This window comes from Thermobia domestica, chromosome 2, assembly GCF_964235325.1.
Source record: "Thermobia domestica chromosome 2, izTheDome1.hap1.1, whole genome shotgun sequence".
NCBI lineage: Eukaryota > Metazoa > Arthropoda > Insecta > Zygentoma > Lepismatidae > Thermobia > Thermobia domestica.
This window is the reverse complement of record NC_137455.1, coordinates 270,355,399-270,373,902: the sequence shown is the minus strand read 5'-3', so window position 1 is coordinate 270,373,902 and position 18,504 is coordinate 270,355,399. Positions and strand designations below refer to the sequence as shown.

General features: G+C 36.7%; 1 protein-coding gene across 1 annotated transcript; it reads right to left on the bottom strand.

Moving 5' to 3' along the window:
- Positions 1-8,650: 8,650 nt before the first annotated feature.
- On the bottom strand, positions 8,651-9,262 carry LOC145679426 (protein GVQW3-like). Its single transcript, XM_081750007.1, has one exon. It carries the CDS (start codon positions 9,260-9,262, stop codon positions 8,651-8,653), a length of 612 nt encoding a protein of 203 aa, XP_081606133.1.
- Positions 9,263-18,504: the final 9,242 nt, after the last annotated feature.

Genomic DNA, 18,504 nt, shown 5'->3' with positions numbered 1-18,504 from the left:
ACATTGATATGTTGTACACCTGACGCACCAATCATTTTTTCGAAATGTCCCCCCTTGGTCTTGATGCAAGCACGAAGTCTATCCGGCCACTGGTCAATGGCATTACTCACCACGTCCATGGGAAAATTGTTCACTGCTTGGGTCAAGGATTGTTCCAGACTGTCGACAGATGGATGCCGTTTATGGCAGACCTTTGCCTGAAGGACTGCCCAAACTTTGTAGTTCAACGGGTTAAGGTCCGGGCTGCTAGAAGGCCAATCAGCGGTCCGTGTCAGCCAGTCCTAGGTTGTTTTTGCTTTGTGGCCTGGAGCGGAATCCTGCTGCCGTCCACCTTTCTCCAGGGAACATGGTAGCAGACAGTGGTTTCACTATAGGTGTTAGCATTGTGTCCTGGTACACCTTGGCAGATGTTTTAACACCTTTTTCGCAAAAATTCAGCTGGGTTGTGTCTGAGTAGCTAACTCTCCACCAAACCATCACTCAGTCAGGATGATGCTCCCTTTGAACCCTTGGAACTACCTCAGCAGCTGCAGTAGATGACGTGGCATACACACGATCATTTTGGGCGTTGTAGGCCTGCTCAATTGTGAACACCTTTTCGTCAGTGAACAGAATCTTTCTGTGCAGATTATTGGCGTAACGTCGCAACAGTCTCTTTGATTTAAGGACCCTCTGCAACATTAATGTTTGGGTCAGAAAGTGACCAGTCCGCCTCTTATACGTCCGTAGATGTAAGCCACTCCTGAGCACACGAGACAGAATTTCTGCTGATGTTCATCTCAGCAGCCATCACACTTTGTGTTCGAACAGAATTTCTTCGAATTCTTGCTGCAACTGCTTTCTGGAACTGCGGGGTTCGTACCGTTCATGGTCTGCCACTCCTTGCGCGGTCAGCTGCCGTTCCAGTCTCGGTGTATCGCTGTATGGCGCAATACGCGAATCTCTTGCTGATTTGTAGATGTTTCAGGAGGTTGAAAATCTCACCTGTTGTCTTCCCGACCTTATATAGTGCAATTATTGCTACACGATTTTCGTAATCGCTCCACTCCATCAGAACTCAGTACAATATCAACGTATGTCACAGTGGTGTCGGCGTGACATTTTCACGATTGTTACCGGTTGTTGATATTACAAGTATCTCTAGTTTTTCAATATCAGAAAATCTATTACTTTTTTCTTTTAGCGTATCAACCATTTCAGACTATAAGCATTGGCAACGATTTTTTAGGGAGGAGTCAAATCCCACTTCATTTACCTTGATCTTTTTGAAAAGTGTGGCTCTTTAGGTTCTTCCATTTTTTACTAAATATAATCGAAACCGTCTCTCAAGTATCTTAGATATTCTTCAAAGTTATCTATTTCTTTTCTGCAAAAACTTACATCATGAATTTCCTTCTGTGAGATATTGAACAAGATTTCTTATCTTGATCCTATAATATAAATCAGTTCAAGTAAAAAATTGAAGTCAAAACTTTGAAGGGTTTGGTAGAATTTTGCTGCACGAACTGGTTTGAGAATCTCATTCGTCGATGTTTTCGTCATGGATTTAAAGAGTCCTAACAGTTCACCTTTAAAGCTATACAAAACCAAGGTTACTAGAGAACAGGTTGCCTCGAAACACTTCGGTTTTCGTTCGGAAGGAGTCGGTGAAGATCGTAAATACGTCACATGTAGACCCAACGCTTTGAAGACACCTGAGGGGTGCGAAAGAATGTTAATTGTTTGACAAGCTTGTGTGACAAGTGTTTTGCAAATCTTTCTTTTCTTTGTGTGTGTGTGTGTTCAAAAGGAAATTGATTCTATATCGTAAGCTAACATATTTTTTTTTTTCAGCTGTTCGTGTTAGTGAAAACTTGGGCCATTTTCTTGTTATTTCATTTTTACAGTGTAGTGTTTTGTTGTGTTATATTTATTTATTATTATTATAGTTTTTCCTGGAATGAATCTGTTATATTCATATTTGGAATTTAGTGCATCGAATGTAAAGTGATTTTTAAATATAGCTATACTTCTGTGGTGATGTGAAAATTTAGTTTTTAATTAGTTGCATTCTATAGTACTTAACCCCTCAACTAGGGGGGTGCAGTATTAAAAAGATTCATTCTCGTTTTGCCTTAAGACCCTCCAGGACTTTGTAGAAAATATTTTAAATGATCTTATCTTTAGGCAGAACGGGATCCCGTTTTGCCTAATCTTTGGAAATAGGGAATTCTATGCGAAGAGGAAATTTAAGGAAATGCAGCACCGAAAAGCTTGACTCCTAGTGTCTTTGTATGCAGATCGGAACTCATGTATAAAAAGGTTGTAGTAACGACGGTGGGGACGAAATCCAAGCGGACAAAATACAAGGAAAATTCTGATGAGGACAAAATCACAGGAGTTTATATTGGATTTACCAGTGCACACCCAATATGATTATTTTTCCCTTCAATTGTCGTATATTCTAAAATGTTATCTGTATTTTTTTAACTGAAATAACTTTTTCTTTCTTTTAAAATGTTGAAAACTCAACAAAACGTAAAAATGTTTTAATAAAAGGGTAGATTAGCCTTAATTACTTTCACACATACCCATATGAAAAGTTCTGGGTATTCCTATTTATTATACCTTTTATACGTTTGAAATACATTCAGCATATTACTACTTTAAGACCATTCATTTTATTTAAGAAAAGTAACTGTGATGCTATTTGATTTTTAAAAAGTCGTTCTTGTGTGATAGCATATACCAGTCTTTTATTTTGAGTAATGTATAAATATTTATTTTAATTCTTAATTACTGTTCAAGATTTTTTTTAAGCAAAGATCAAAATGTGAAATACATATACTTACTATAACAGTTTTACGTCTTTTATTGGGTTTTCACCATTTAAGAAATATTATTTCCGTAAAGTGAAGAATTTCAGATAACATTGTAGATGCGTAATAGGGCGGAGCGAAAAATCACTTTTTTATATATCGAAGACGCAATAGTGCGGAAAAGTTGCCAATTGATATTGATAACATACTGTAAAAATTTCGTTTCTGAAATCAAATATCTTCCGGTGGCGAATCGCCAAAAAAGATTTTGTATCTTTATAGGGTATGCAAACCCGCCGTACATATCACTTTTTTGTGTTTCTACAATAAATGAACGAATTACTACCTATATTTCTTAACGTAAGCAGTCTATAAAATCGAAGAAATAATTTCTAGATGATTTAGGCAGATTTGGAACCATAAAATAGCCCATTTTAGCAAAATATAGTATTGCATATCATATAGTGTACTTGTGGTTTCCTATAAGGTTCTAGCATTAAATTAATATGCCGATAAATGTGTTCATTGTTCGTTATAATTTTTCCTTCAGCACTCTTTTTCCTTTTAAAAATTTTCGTACTGCTTTATAGAATTTAATTTCCTCCCCTGAATATGAATTCAATTTGGATTAGTCCAATTGATAGTAGTAGTATTAAAAAGAAACAACGTTAGTACTCGATAACTGTTCGAGTGTGGAAGACGATCTTTTCAAGGTAATTTTACGGTGTTAACATTTCGTTTCAGTGTTTACTTCGTTGTGCGTAGTTGGTAAGTGTATAAACAGTTTGTTTTTGTACTGTAAATTAAACTTCATGTAATGTGTGTGAGATCTGTATTTTATATCAATATTGAAACTCTAACCATGGCGAAGATAAGAACAAGATTAATAACGACTCACCCCGTGCTTGGACATTCAGCTGAACTTTCAGGTGTGAAGTTGCCCACAAAATTAGATGTAATGAAGCATTATTTTCAATTGGTAGAGCTGGAAAAGTGTGAGAAAGGGCATGATCCATCTGTAAAGAAGTTGATGAGAGACGTTGCTCAATGTGTAAAATCTGTTTAGGGCAAAGCTTCCATCCCTACTTTGTCGTTAGAACGTGTAGTTCAGTTTCTACTTGCTTTGCACGGAAAGTATATAAGAAGTTTGTTAGATCTGAGAAGAAAACGAAAGCTTCTGCTAGCTTCCAGAAAAACTGGATATATTTAAACAAGATTACACGAAGTCTTTTGATATATGTTCCTGAACTTTCCATGTGCTTATGTGAATTAAAAAAGAAAATACCTAGGAAGGAGTGGACATTTCTGCAAGATCAGAGAACAACACAAGTAGCCAGAATAGAGGGAGTTGACTACGAGGAGACTTTAAAACTAATCATACTCACTAAAAGTAAATCACGAGAGACCACCTGCCAACAGTCTGCTTACACATCACAAACGAGTATTTCTAATGAACACCAGACATCATCTTCTGATGGTGATGAGCAGTGGCGTATTTACGAGAGGGGCTTTGCTAACTTTCGGGGGGGGGGGGGCTTTGCCTGGAAATGTGAAAATTCTGTAATATATTTCATTTACTTTACTATACTAAGATTTCGGGGGGGGGGCTTAAGCCCGGAAGCCACCCCCCTAAATACGCCACTGGTGATGAGTTAGGTGTTGATTATTAATTTGCAAAACAACAGAATATTAGAGAGAAAAGAAGCAAGTAGCAACGATATGTCCTTAGACTTCTTGGTATGCTGGCAGACCGATTTCGAACATCTGATCGTGCAACTGCTTTTGATAGCAACAGCTACATTGCAATCTTTTGGAATAATTGATCCACAAAATGCTGGCTATATGACAGACTACCCAAAAGCCCGGCGAGAAAAGTAAAATATAGGACAAAAGGAAGTGCTAATGGCCAAAGGAAAGGATCTTAGAGACTTTTACCTTGATGGTCTTAAAGATCAAACTCTATGCAGGAAAGAGACTGGAGGTCGTTGATTTTCAGTAAAGAGATACGCTATTTGTAAAGATGGAGCTAAACACGTGTGGTTAATGAGAACTTCTTCAAGGTACATATCACAAAAGGAACGGCAATTGATTCAAGAAGTGCATAATCCAAAATAACTGCTATTTCGCACACCCGGAGAATTTATATTGCCTTCTATGGTTGACGATGAAAGACTTCACGTCAGAAAAGAGGCATAGAGAAAGATAGTCAACGTAATGGGAAAAGCTAGGAATGAGAAGAGTAGATAATATGACAGTAGTATCAGTAGGAAGACGAAACGAGGAAGACCAGCTAAAGAAGACAATGAGTCACTTGTAAAAAGATGTATGCTACCAAAGCTCAATTTCAATGCAAATGATTATACAGACCTTATTAATTGGGAATCAGTTGAAGTGAAGCATCCTCCAGCGTTGTCTTGTTTTCCAACAAAGAACTTGAAATCTACAGTAATAACCGTGAACATCCAGTCATAAAAAGAGCTTTAAAATATTCCTGTCACATTACGAGTACATAACGCTGCGTGAAACTTGTAACAGAAGCATCTGCAGCAGTTTGTGGCAGTAATGGTTTTATCAGACTTAAACTAAAAATACCGATTTGTAAACACAAAATTAGAAACAAAGGCAAACTATGCTCTGCAAATAGCCAAAGATCTAAATTTGAACATACGTGTATCAATGGTACGATGAGCATGGTAGGGACCTGACCGGCACCCACGTCCTCGTCGTGGGTCCTGGCTCGTTTCGCTGAAACAAGCAGAGAGGTGCAGAAAAAATATGTATTTTGTATTAAGTAGATTGTTATTTTGATCAAATTGACTAGTGTGAGATCCAAAATGCGCCTAAATCATGCAGAAAACATTTCTTAAATTTTATATATTACTTAACTTAAGAAATGTAGATTATACTTTTGTTCATTTACCGTAGAAAGGCAAAAGAGTGATGTGTACGGCGGGTTTGCATACCCTATAAAGACACAAAATCTTTTTTGGAGATGCGCCACCCGAAGATATTCGATTTCAGCGACGAAATTTTTACAGTATTTTATCAACATCAATTGACAATTTTTCCGCACTATTGCGTTTTCGATATATAAAAAAGTTATTTTTCGCTCCGCCCTAATGCGTAACAGCTGAAGAAAAAAAAAATCATTCTTTAATCTCTCGATTGAATTGGGTCCGTTTTGTCTGAATTTTCCTTGGGGTTTGTTCTCTTGAATTTTGTCCTGCATTCGTGAGAAGAATAACTATTTCTTCAAGTTTCATCATAAATTTTAGATGTTATTCTTCTTGTTCTTCTCTGAAAAATGACGAGGATACAATTCTTTATCAGCAGTGTTATTCACATCTACTTTAGTAAAGGTGAATATGATTTTTTTCAATACCTGCGGGCAAATGACAAATTGATTGACCCAGTTGCAAGAAAGTTGTTTCACATTGCAACTGAAACGAACATAAAATAAACTTAATTAGGTATATCAAATTATTTCACGTCAAGATTTTATTCACTTTTTCAGTAGCTCATCCCTAACATGCTAAGAGTCGCAACACGTAAAGGATTCCACAGTTCACATCCTCAAGACATAGTTGGTCATATATTAAGTAAACAATGCAAGAGGATGCATAAATCGACTCTTAAGAAAGGATGTTAGTGTTCTACATCACAACACCTTTCTCGGCATCACCTTATTACTTGATTTGTCTTATATGCATAATTCTAAACTACAAGCAATATTATCATTTATACTTCTATTTTCATATTTATATTCTCAATGTAAATAACAGCAATACAAAATATCAATATCAATATTGAAATACTTGTATGTTTTTTGTAGTTTTAATCAAATCAAAAGGTCAGATAATCGGGGATAAGGACCATCTTACGCATCCTTTTGCATTGCTTGCTTAATATATGGCCAAACATGTCTTAAGGATGTGAACTGTGGTACCTTTTACGTACTGCGAGCCTTAGCATTTTGGAGGTGAACCATTGGAAAACTAAATAAAATTTTGTTGTGAAATGACTTGATATTAGACTGAAGTAAGTTTGTTTTATGTTCGTACGATTTTCTTGCAACTGAGTCAATCAATTTTCCATTTCTCTGCAGGTAGCTTCTTTAATCACATTCATTTTTACTGAAATAGATATGAATAGCACTGTTAATAACAGAAATATATCTACTCATTTTTCCGAGAAAAACAAGTAGAATAACATAAAATTTATGATAAAACTTAAAGAAATAGTTAATTTTTCTTACAGAATCTGTTACAATTACTAAAAAAAAAAAAATCTATTGAAGAAATCCGTCCCTGGACAGAATTCCTCATCTCGAAAGATTAGGTAAAATCCTTAAGATAAGATCATTTAAAATATTTTCTACAAAGTGCTGGAGAGCCTTTAAGCAGAAGAGGAATTAGGCAGAACGGAAAGATACCATTAAAAATCTTGTTATTTTGGTTTTTAAGATTTTAAATTCTTGTTTTTAAGTGCTAATTGAATAAAACAATTTACTTTCGACAAGATAAATTTTCAAGCAAAGCACGCAACTCAAGATTGAATGGAAATCAACCTTTACACGGCTGCGATCGTAACAATAACTTTGATCAATCGATTGCCAACGATTTCGTCTCGACGTCACACCAAGCGTGAGAAAGTCGACGTCGTTCCGACGAATTTTAAAGTTTGTAAAAAAAATAATAATAATAATAATAATAATAATAATTAAAAAGACGATAATAGTCTAATGCAAGATTGCACCCCCCAGATTTTTTGAACACCCCCCTAAGTTCATAATTTTGGATAAATCACTGCCTATCTTTGCATTGAAATCCTCTAATAGAATTTTCATATAGTATTGCGGGACTTGGTAGAATACCCGTGACACTTCTTAAAAAGTGTCTTTTATATCGTCATCCTTATCTTCGGTTGGGGCATGTACATTTAAAATAATATCACACCATCGACCCTTAAGAGTGATAAAAGAAAGCCTATCATTAATGAATTCAACTCATTTATTTGCTGATATTAAAATAATCGAAATTAAGTGGTCACATACAGAATAAATTTACAAAAGTTTGCAATTATTACTAGAAATTAATGCTGTCATTCGAACATTTTAAAAGCAGATAGTTTCTAATATATTGAAATTTCATTTCTTATCGATAGTATGAAACGTTACCATTAGTTGTACTATAAATTTCCATAATTGATCTCCAAGTGGATTTGTATACCAACCAGAGATAGTTTTGTCAAGTTTAACAAAAAGTCCAAAATCCGCCTCTTGAAAACAGCTCTTATTTGTTAACAATACATAATGGTCGCTTTTGGATGTTGCAATGGTCTATCCAAGCAGCTTGATAAAAAAATCAACATAGCGTAACAACGAAAGTCGCTTGTGTTTGACCTATATGCAAAAAAAAAAAAAAAAAAAAAAAAAAAAAAAAAAGCTTGGAGGTGGATATAGGGGCGCCGAAATCTCTAGCTACGGCTCTGCCTGCGAGGTACCGCGACAATACAATTCGATTTGCCCCGTGGCATTTCTTATTTCAGTTTTTGTTCGGCTCATTTATCTTCAACCATTTTTGAGATATTTCCGTGGAAAGACTAAAATGAGCCACCCTCTATATAAACATATAAAACGAAGAGATGTCTAGCGCAATGTTTGCATGTATAGACTAGCAGCAACAACAACAATACTTGATATACAGGTTCATTATGAAAGTAATGAGCATTGCTTTAGAAAAAAAAACTGTTTTATTGTTCCGATTGTTACAAATCTTTAAAATTCCTCAAAATACGCTCCTTCTGCATCGATACACTTCTGGAGACGTGTTTTCCACGCCTGGAAAGCATCTTTAAAGTCCTCGGCTGAAATGGCTTTTGAAAACCTTGTAACATGGGCTTTTTGGCCTTTTGGGGGCGGGGAAGGATGAGGTATGCCACTCCGCACTCTGCCTTTTGGATTCTGGATCGTATTCGAACATCCAGGATTCGTCTCCAGTTACGACCGAGTCTAAAAAGTCCGGATCACTTTCACACAATGCCAACAACTCCTTGCAGCGCAAAACTCGAAGTTCTTTTTGTTCGTTCGTCAACACCTTCGGCACAAGCTTCGCACACACCTTTCGCATTTGCAGGTCCTCGGTCACTATCCTATGTACCGCAAATGTTGACATGCTTAGGGTGTCCGCGATTTGTTGAATGCTCACACGCCGGTCTGAGTACAACACTTCACGCACACGGTTAACGTTGTCGTCGGTCCTGGCCGTTGTTGGGCGTCCAGAACGGGGCTCGTCGGCGACTTCCTTCCGACCCTCCTTGAACGACTTGTGCCATTTTCCGACCTGAGATCTTGGCAAACACTCCTGCTTGTAGGCCTCTTTCAGCATCTGGTAAGTTTCCGTAGCATTCTTACCCAACTTGACGCAAAATTTTATGGCGTAGCGTTGTTCGAGCGAACCCTCCATCGCGCCGTGTTACAACTTGTAAAAACGTGCTTCACGCGGATCGACATCCACACGCTGTCACTGCTCGCAGCGGACTGACTCCGGGCGCGTTTGGAAGGACATACCACCCACTACTTTTTCCGCGCTGGCAGCGCGCGCTGCGGTGGATTGTCGAGTCAGGGTAGCATCATGCTCATTACTTTCATAATGAACCCTGTAGAGTCATTAATTAAAAAATAAGCAAATCCGTATACGAACTAGTTAATATCATATTTCTGTGAACAAACGTGTGTACAATATTTTCATTATTCTTAGTACTATTATGACATAAAAACTTCAGACTTGTATTGATATAGGGTACATATATAAGAAACCACTTTAAAAAAAAACACAAGTCTCAAAATTATTTTTCATCTAATGCAAATGAAAAAAGGATAAAATGTAAAATTTTATTAAAACTTCTTTTAAAAATTATAATAACACAATTACATCATAAAAGCCCATATTCCTGATATCTAAAATCCAACAGAATAAGTTAATTTATTCATTGCTTCCCATAAACTTTTATTTGTAGTCCGTAAGATATGAAAAATTTATTATCCCAAGATACGAAAAATAAAAATAAAGTAAGTTATGTGACAGTTTCGAACGTGAAAGAAAAACACGACATTCAGTCACTATGGTTACATTTTACCTACTTAAAAAAAAATAATAATAATAAAATAAATAAATAATGATGTAAGATGATGCTACTACAATATTGTGTTTTGTATGATGTTCCCTTTCCTTGAGATTACAGGCTATGTCGAATGTATCACTGACTAGTGACACCGAACCTACCGGGCCCGTATGGGCTCGTCATCAACAGTCACCGATACACTCACCAAGCCAATCATCTACGGAAAATAGAACTCAAATCTGGCCCGAAGATATAAAGATTCCAAACTCTCTTCCATCTCGACTCACAGTCCGGTATCCAGGCCTGCAGTTCATCATCCACATCCCATCCGAAAATAGGTTGTGAACCACGACTACAGACACAGGACATCGACCTACGAGTGGAGCTGGCAATGAGCACAATGAAGATCTTAATGTTGTCTGTAAACGCCCTATCTGAATAAAAAAAAAATCTTGAAACAGAATTTTGTTACTAAAAAAAAAATCCAAACTGAGATTTTGATTGAAACTGATAAAATGAGAAAATTTCTACAGATTCGGTTGTTTTCAACCCCGGTCACACTAAGGAAAGTCTCTTCCCTTGATTCACAGCTATTTCATTTCCCCAGTAAAACTTATTACGTACGTACTGCTCTTTGCTTTGATCACGCTTCGCATACATACCAAAACATAAACTACATATTTCTACTACTTCTTAAAACTACAAGATAATTATATTCTGTATTCGAAAAGAAAGATGTTTTCACGGCTAGTAAATTTTATTCGAAAATATTCATGAAAGTAGTGTTGGACAAAATATTTGATAACAGAAAAATCTTTACACTTGACTGACATACCCATCTAAGAAAACTAATATGATCGATTTCTATAACTTTCAGAGCTAAAACATTATTTACTTTCCACAGATATTCCTAAAATATTCACATTCATTTAATATTCTTCATGTAATATTCTTGACTTTCAAAACATTCACATTGAATCGACACGCAAAACAAATGAAAATACACAATATAAATACATTACACTATTGAAAATAATACGTCACTGCACAAGGTTGTGGTTAGCTACTTTCACTTTTCTTTATCTATTCTTTGGTGCTTAGGATCCGCTGTGCATTAAGATTGTGGCCGGCATAGAGGATTTACGCTCTTCGCTACCTCTCTTACCGCTCGGACCCACTGGACAATCTAGCACAGGTAAACACTCACATCACATATTGACATAACTTAAACCTAAATCCCTATTCTAACTACACTGACTTAACCTAAACGAAAATGAAAAAAAAAAAAAAGTCACACATATATTTCATGAAGCACCATCCTTATTATATATTTATATTTGTTTCGCTACCACATTCAGACCAAAGACGCAGTGGTTACTTGCATTAGTGTCGCTCTGAAATTCTAAGTTTCTTAATAAAGAAGGAATAAAGTATCTACAAGTAATTATAAAAAAAACTGAAATTTTCTAAAACTTGATGGATATCAGAATAGCATATTACGTAGGTTTAGCCTATTAACGAAGGTTTTCTGTTACCAGTACGCAAACTTCATGTACCCTTGCACTTAACTGTAGCCGTGAATCTGACACTTACTTCCAAAAGTCAACGTTTAGAATTATTTTGTTTAAAACCAAAGAAAACATGCCAAAATAAAATAAAATTTAATTTCGAGCAGTGTTACCGAAAATGAATAATTTCAAGATTTCAGGGAATCTAAACATCTTTTCTTCACTGGGGGAAAATGTGTGTGTGGTACACACATTTTCTTGTGGTTACGACAATCGCTCAGTGCTGAGATAATCTAGCTTTCTTCCCCCCCCCCCCCCCATTGAATGAAAACACGATGTCACATTGACCAAATCTGCATGTGTGCGGCGTTGAGGGAAACTTTATGCACTTAACACATCATGTTATGAATTTCACACATGCACCAGAAAATATAATCACACATATTTGTTCTATCGAGACAAGGAACTTTGAAGATGCCAATACCTGGATTGAATTTCACTTCCACTGGTTCCTACTTACGTGAGTCCATTCCTTTGACAGCGATTAAGCGGATATATATAAAAAAAAGGTTTTCCGATAAATTATGCCACTAGAATCTCCTTAGAGATTCTTAACTTGTGGTTCCAAAAAAGTTTTCAGATACTAACAACTGTAGCACCGATCTAAAAAGCCATTGAGCGTCACTCAACTTCTTCTTCTCCGATGCTTGCACACCGACTCAATATTTACTCTCTGTCACCGTCTCCTCCGTTCTCTCGCTGATCGAGAACGTAAAATTTGCCAATGAGCTCATTCTGTAACAATAAGCACATTCCATACTAGTATCCCTTATACAAGACGAAAATCACTTCACAGTTTAGAATATTACTTGTTTAATAATTTTGTTAAAACACCAAACACAGCACGTTTATCTCTGCTGACTACTTCTGATACTAGCCAAAACGAAGAATTTATCACAGTTTTAAAATAAAGACGAATTATTCCACAATTTCTACAGACGACAAACACTGTACGCCTGTCTCCTGAAATGGCTGACGATGTAAGACAAAGAATTACATGAAGATGATCCCTAATTGGAAGATAATCGTGACGTAACTATCGGATGATAGGCTTCTGTGCGAAGATCAAAGAAAACCGAAATCTCAGCCGCAGCTGTGATTGTGGATTATCCAATCAAATAATTTACTTCGAAAACAAAGAGATGCACCAAGAAGAAATTATGGCTGTCTTTCTTAATTTGGAATTTTGAAGAAAATTTACGAAATTAAAATTTTAGTTTTCTTGTGAAGATTCCCTATGCCGAAATATGTATAAAAATAAACTGAAAATCATTGAAAAAGCTGGAATATACACTTATTTTCTGAAATAACGTTATATTTTTGGATAAATACGTAAAATATACAAAATATAATTACTAATCATGTAATATTCATTGAAACGATTTACTTTACTGAAATTACACAAAATTTGCGACCTACGGTTTTCCTACTATAAAATAAAACAGTTTTTCTAACATTCTAAATAAAATTAAAATTTCCCTTCCAATATACAAGGTGCTCAAAAGCACCGGGCCATGTTACGTTATGCTGAGCATAAGGTAACTTCCTCCGGGAGCTTCGGAGAAAAAAAATCTGAACTTATGAGTTCTTCTTAAGTCGTTTTTTTTCTGTTACTACAAAAAATTTTGGAAATTATACAAGACAAAACATTTTTTTTATCCTTCTAATAATTTCTTTCTTTTCTCTTGCCTTCGTCTTCTTCCGTCTGAGACGAAGTATCCTTGGTGTTTTATTTTCCTGACTTTTCGGCCTTTTTGACGACTTTTGCCTGACGCACCTGAAAGCGTCTAAACTTCTTGTCAGTGACCGGTTCACTCGGCTCCGGATGTCCCTCAATCTCGGCTATTTTAACCATAAGGTGTTGAATATTTTTCGGCTCAACAGCCCTCAACAACTTGGCATCACCAGCTGGTAAACAGTCCAAGACGATCTCAATGAGTTCGGTTTCATCCGGGTGCTGTGCTACCGCATAATATTCCGCTACAATTTTCCATGCAAAATCCGTCAATCGGTTGTACTTCGCTCGATCATACTTCATTCCTTGAATGAACTTCTTTTGCAATCTTTCCATTCTTGCCGAAAAATAGTGTTCCCGGAACAGACGCACAAAGTCTGCATAACTATTGATGTCTTGACAAACAGTCTGAAACCACGTCTTGGCCCCAGCTGTTAAGCAACAGGGTACCAAGGTTAGACGTTCGTGTTTTGATGCCGAAATTACCTTAAACGTTTGTTCTAAATTTTCTAAGAATGATCTAGCCAAACCGTATTCACCAGAGAATGTAGGTAAATGATTTAATTCAGAAAGTCTTAAATTTAGAGTTCGCTTACCAAAGCCTTCCTCGCTTCTACTGGGGTTCACGGGAGAATTGTGGCCAACGACGGGGCTCTTTGCACCCGAGTGATTTTGACCGAAAATAGAATAGTGTTGGTAATTTTGTCCAGAAGTTAAGTTGTCTGGCATCGATACCACCGCGTGACCACACATTCCCTCCTGAACTCCAGCACACGAAGGAGTCATGTCTGCTACATTACTAGAGGACACCACATGGTTCAACCGACACCTAGTATCTGAAGGTCCTAACCCCTGAGGTGAAACTAACAATGGATTCGACCTCCTGGACAACGCCTGACAACCTATTGTCTCATCACAGGATGTATTCGACTTGGTTAAGTTCAACGTATGTGAGGATAATTCAAAGGGAAGGACATTTGTGCCGTGAATGCTGGTCGGCTGACAGACAGAGACAGTCACCGTGGGAATAGTACGAGTCTCCCCAACTGAAGAGACTGGTACATCCACTTGGATGTCTGACTCGGTCCCGTCAGACTCGATTCCATCACCGACAACAAAGTCTCGCGATCTTTTACGTCCACACCGTTTGTCTTTTCTTTGGTTTTGTTTCTCTTCCAACGTCTGAATCTTGGCTTCAAGTGCCTGACACGACCTTTGGGTACTTAGTTCGAGATGTGAAAACTCCTTAGTCATCACATCGTCGATTCTGCGCCTCAACCGATAACCGGAGACCTTCCTCAACGGCATCTACCCGCGCGTCTATTCTAGTCTGATAGTTCCCAACAGAGGTATATAAATCGCGAACTTCCGACCTAACAGCCTCTACGTCTTCGTTTACATGGGCCACCTTCTCATTAATCATCTGCAACATTTCGAATTTAACATTATCGAATTTTTCATTCATATCCTGAAATTTACCGTCAACCTGATTACTCATAGCCTGAAATTTATTGTCTACTCTTTCAAACTTTTCGTTTAGCGTTAAAGTTAAAGTTTGACTGAATCGTTCCATCATGGCTGCAAAGTCAGTTAATTGTACATTTGAACCGGAAGCTACGTTTCCTCGACTTCCTTCCTCCTTGTCAGATTCGTTCGGGCTACCCCGCGTTACACGTTCACCTTCCTCACTATCGGTTTCCGATGACTTCGGAAGTGGCAACACTGTCACCTGTTTCGCCAGGCAAGGCTTACATAGCCACGGCTCACTACTCTTGTCTAATTCCTGAACTTGTTCCTCCGACAAACCATAACATTGGGCATGTACCCATCTGAAGCAACTGTCACAATATACACTGAACCCTGCAATTTCGTCACTACAGCATATATATTCGTTCGGATGACGAGATTCGTTACTCGATCTGCTACCCACAGACATTTTCACTTCCATTAAGTTTGTTTCCCACAACATCACGCACATACAGATCCAGAAGTGACCATGATTCATTCAATGCGGCGATTGTCATAATGATCCCCATTACAAATACTTTGCTGTGATTGTTGGTTTTCCTTAGCGCTCGCGTGGGATTGAAACAACAGAAATCCTGGTTAAGGGTCGCCATTTTTACTTTAAAAAAATAAATAATAATATAAATAAATAAATAATGATGTAAGATGATGCTACTACAATATTGTGTTTTGTATGATGTTCCCTTTCCTTGAGATTACAGGCTATGTCGAATGTATCACTGACTAGTGACACCGAACCTACTGGGCCCGTATGGGCTCGTCATCAACAGTCACCGATACACTCACTAAGCCAATCATCTACGGAAAATAGAACTCAAATCTGACCCGAAGATATAAAGATTCCAAACTCTCTTCCATCTCGACTCACAGTCCGGTATCCAGGCCTGCAGTTCATCATCCACATCCCATCCGAAAATAGGTTGTGAACCACGACTACAGACACAGGACATCGACCTACGAGTGGAGCTGGCAATGAGCACAATGAAGATCTTAATGTTGTCTGTAAACGCCCTATCTGAATAAAAAAAAAATCTTGAAACAGAATTTTGTTACTAAAAAAAAAAATCCAAACTGAGATTTTGATTGAAACTGATAAAATGAGAAAATTTCTACAGATTCGGTTGTTTTCAACCCCGGTCACACTAAGGAAAGTCTCTTCCCTTGATTCACAGCTATTTCATTTCCCCAGTAAAACTTATTACGTACGTACTGCTCTTTGCTTTGATCACGCTTCGCATACATACCAAAACATAAACTACATATTTCTACTACTTCTTAAAACTACAAGATAATTATATTCTGTATTCGAAAAGAAAGATGTTTTCACGGCTAGTAAATTTTATTCGAAAATATTCATGAAAGTAGTGTTGGACAAAATATTTGATAACAGAAAAATCTTTACACTTGACTGACATACCCATCTAAGAAAACTAATATGATCGATTTCTATAACTTTCAGAGCTAAAACATTATTTACTTTCCACAGATATTCCTAAAATATTCACATTCATTTAATATTCATCATGTAATATTCTTGACTTTCAAAACATTCACATTGAATCGACACGCAAAACAAATGAAAATACACAATATAAATACATTACACTATTGAAAATAATACGTCACTGCACAAGGTTGTGGTTAGCTACTTTCACTTTTCTTTATCTATTCTTTGGTGCTTAGGATCCGCTGTGCATTAAGATTGTGGCCGGCATAGAGGATTTACGCTCTTCGCTACCTCTCTTACCGCTCGGACCCACTGGACAATCTAGCACAGGTAAACACTCACATCACATATTGACATAACTTAAACCTAAATCCCTATTCTAACTACACTGACTTAACCTAAACGAAAATGAAAAAAAAAAAAAAAGTCACACATATATTTCATGAAGCACCATCCTTATTATATATTTATATTTGTTTCGCTACCACATTCAGACCAAAGACGCAGTGGTTACTTGCATTAGTGTCGCTCTGAAATTCTAAGTTTCTTAATAAAGAAGGAATAAAGTATCTACAAGTAATTATAAAAAAAACTGAAATTTTCTAAAACTTGATGGATATCAGAATAGCATATTACGTAGGTTTAGCCTATTAACGAAGGTTTTCTGTTACCAGTACGCAAACTTCATGTACCCTTGCACTTAACTGTAGCCGTGAATCTGACACTTACTTCCAAAAGTCAACGTTTAGAATTATTTTGTTTAAAACCAAAGAAAACATGCCAAAATAAAATAAAATTTAATTTCGAGCAGTGTTACCGAAAATGAATAATTTCAAGATTTCAGGGAATCTAAACATCTTTTCTTCACTGGGGGAAAATGTGTGTGTGGTACACACATTTTCTTGTGGTTACGACAATCGCTCAGTGCTGAGATAATCTAGCTTTCTTCCCCCCCCCCCCCATTGAATGAAAACACGATGTCACATTGACCAAATCTGCATGTGTGCGGCGTTGAGGGAAACTTTATGCACTTAACACATCATGTTATGAATTTCACACATGCACCAGAAAATATAATCACACATATTTGTTCTATCGAGACAAGGAACTTTGAAGATGCCAATACCTGGATTGAATTTCACTTCCACTGGTTCCTACTTACGTGAGTCCATTCCTTTGACAGCGATTAAGCGGATATATATATAAAAAAGGTTTTCCGATAAATTATGCCACTAGAATCTCCTTAGAGATTCTTAACTTGTGGTTCCAAAAATGTTTTCAGATACTAACAACTGCAGCACCGATCTAAAAAGCCATTGAGCGTCACTCAACTTCTTCTTCTCCGATGCTTGCACACCGACTCAATATTTACTCTCTGTCACCGTCTCCTCCGGATTCTCCTACGTTCTCTCGCTGATCGAGAACGTAAAATTTGCCAATGAGCTCATTCTGTAACAATAAGCACATTCCATACTAGTATCCCTTATACAAGACGAAAATCACTTCACAGTTTAGAATATTACTTGTTTAATAATTTTGTTAAAACACCAAACACAGCACGTTTATCTCTGCTGACTACTTCTGATACTAGCCAAAACGAAGAATTTATCACAGTTTTAAAATAAAGACGAATTATTCCACAATTTCTACAGACGACAAACACTGTACGCCTGTCTCCTGAAATGGCTGACGATGTAAGACAAAGAATTACATGAAGATGATCCCTAATTGGAAGATAATCGTGACGTAACTATCGGATGATAGGCTTCTGTGCGAAGATCAAAGAAAACCGAAATCTCAGCCGCAGCTGTGATTGTGGATTATCCAATCAAATAATTTACTTCGAAAACAAAGAGATGCACCAAGAAGAAATTATGGCTGTCTTTCTTAATTTGGAATTTTGAAGAAAATTTACGAAATTAAAATTTTAGTTTTCTTGTGAAGATTCCCTATGCCGAAATATGTATAAAAATAAACTGAAAATCATTGAAAAAGCTGGAATATACACTTATTTTCTGAAATAACGTTATATTTTTGGATAAATACGTAAAATATACAAAATATAATTACTAATCATGTAATATTCGTTGAAACGATTTACTTTACTGAAATTACACAAAATTTGCGACCTACGGTTTTCCTACTATAAAATAAAACAGTTTTTCTAACATTCTAAATAAAATTAAAATTTCCCTTCCAATATACAAGGTGCTCAAAAGCACCGGGCCATGTTACGTTATGCCGAGCATAAGGTAACATACAAAACATAGATTTGTTAAATAGTACGTTAGATAAGGGACAGAATTA

What these genes read in the sequence shown, in the direction of transcription:
- LOC145679426 (XM_081750007.1), bottom strand. Translation starts at nt 9,262, where the DNA reads ATGGAGGGTTCGCTCGAACAACGCTACGCCATAAAATTTTGCGTCAAG.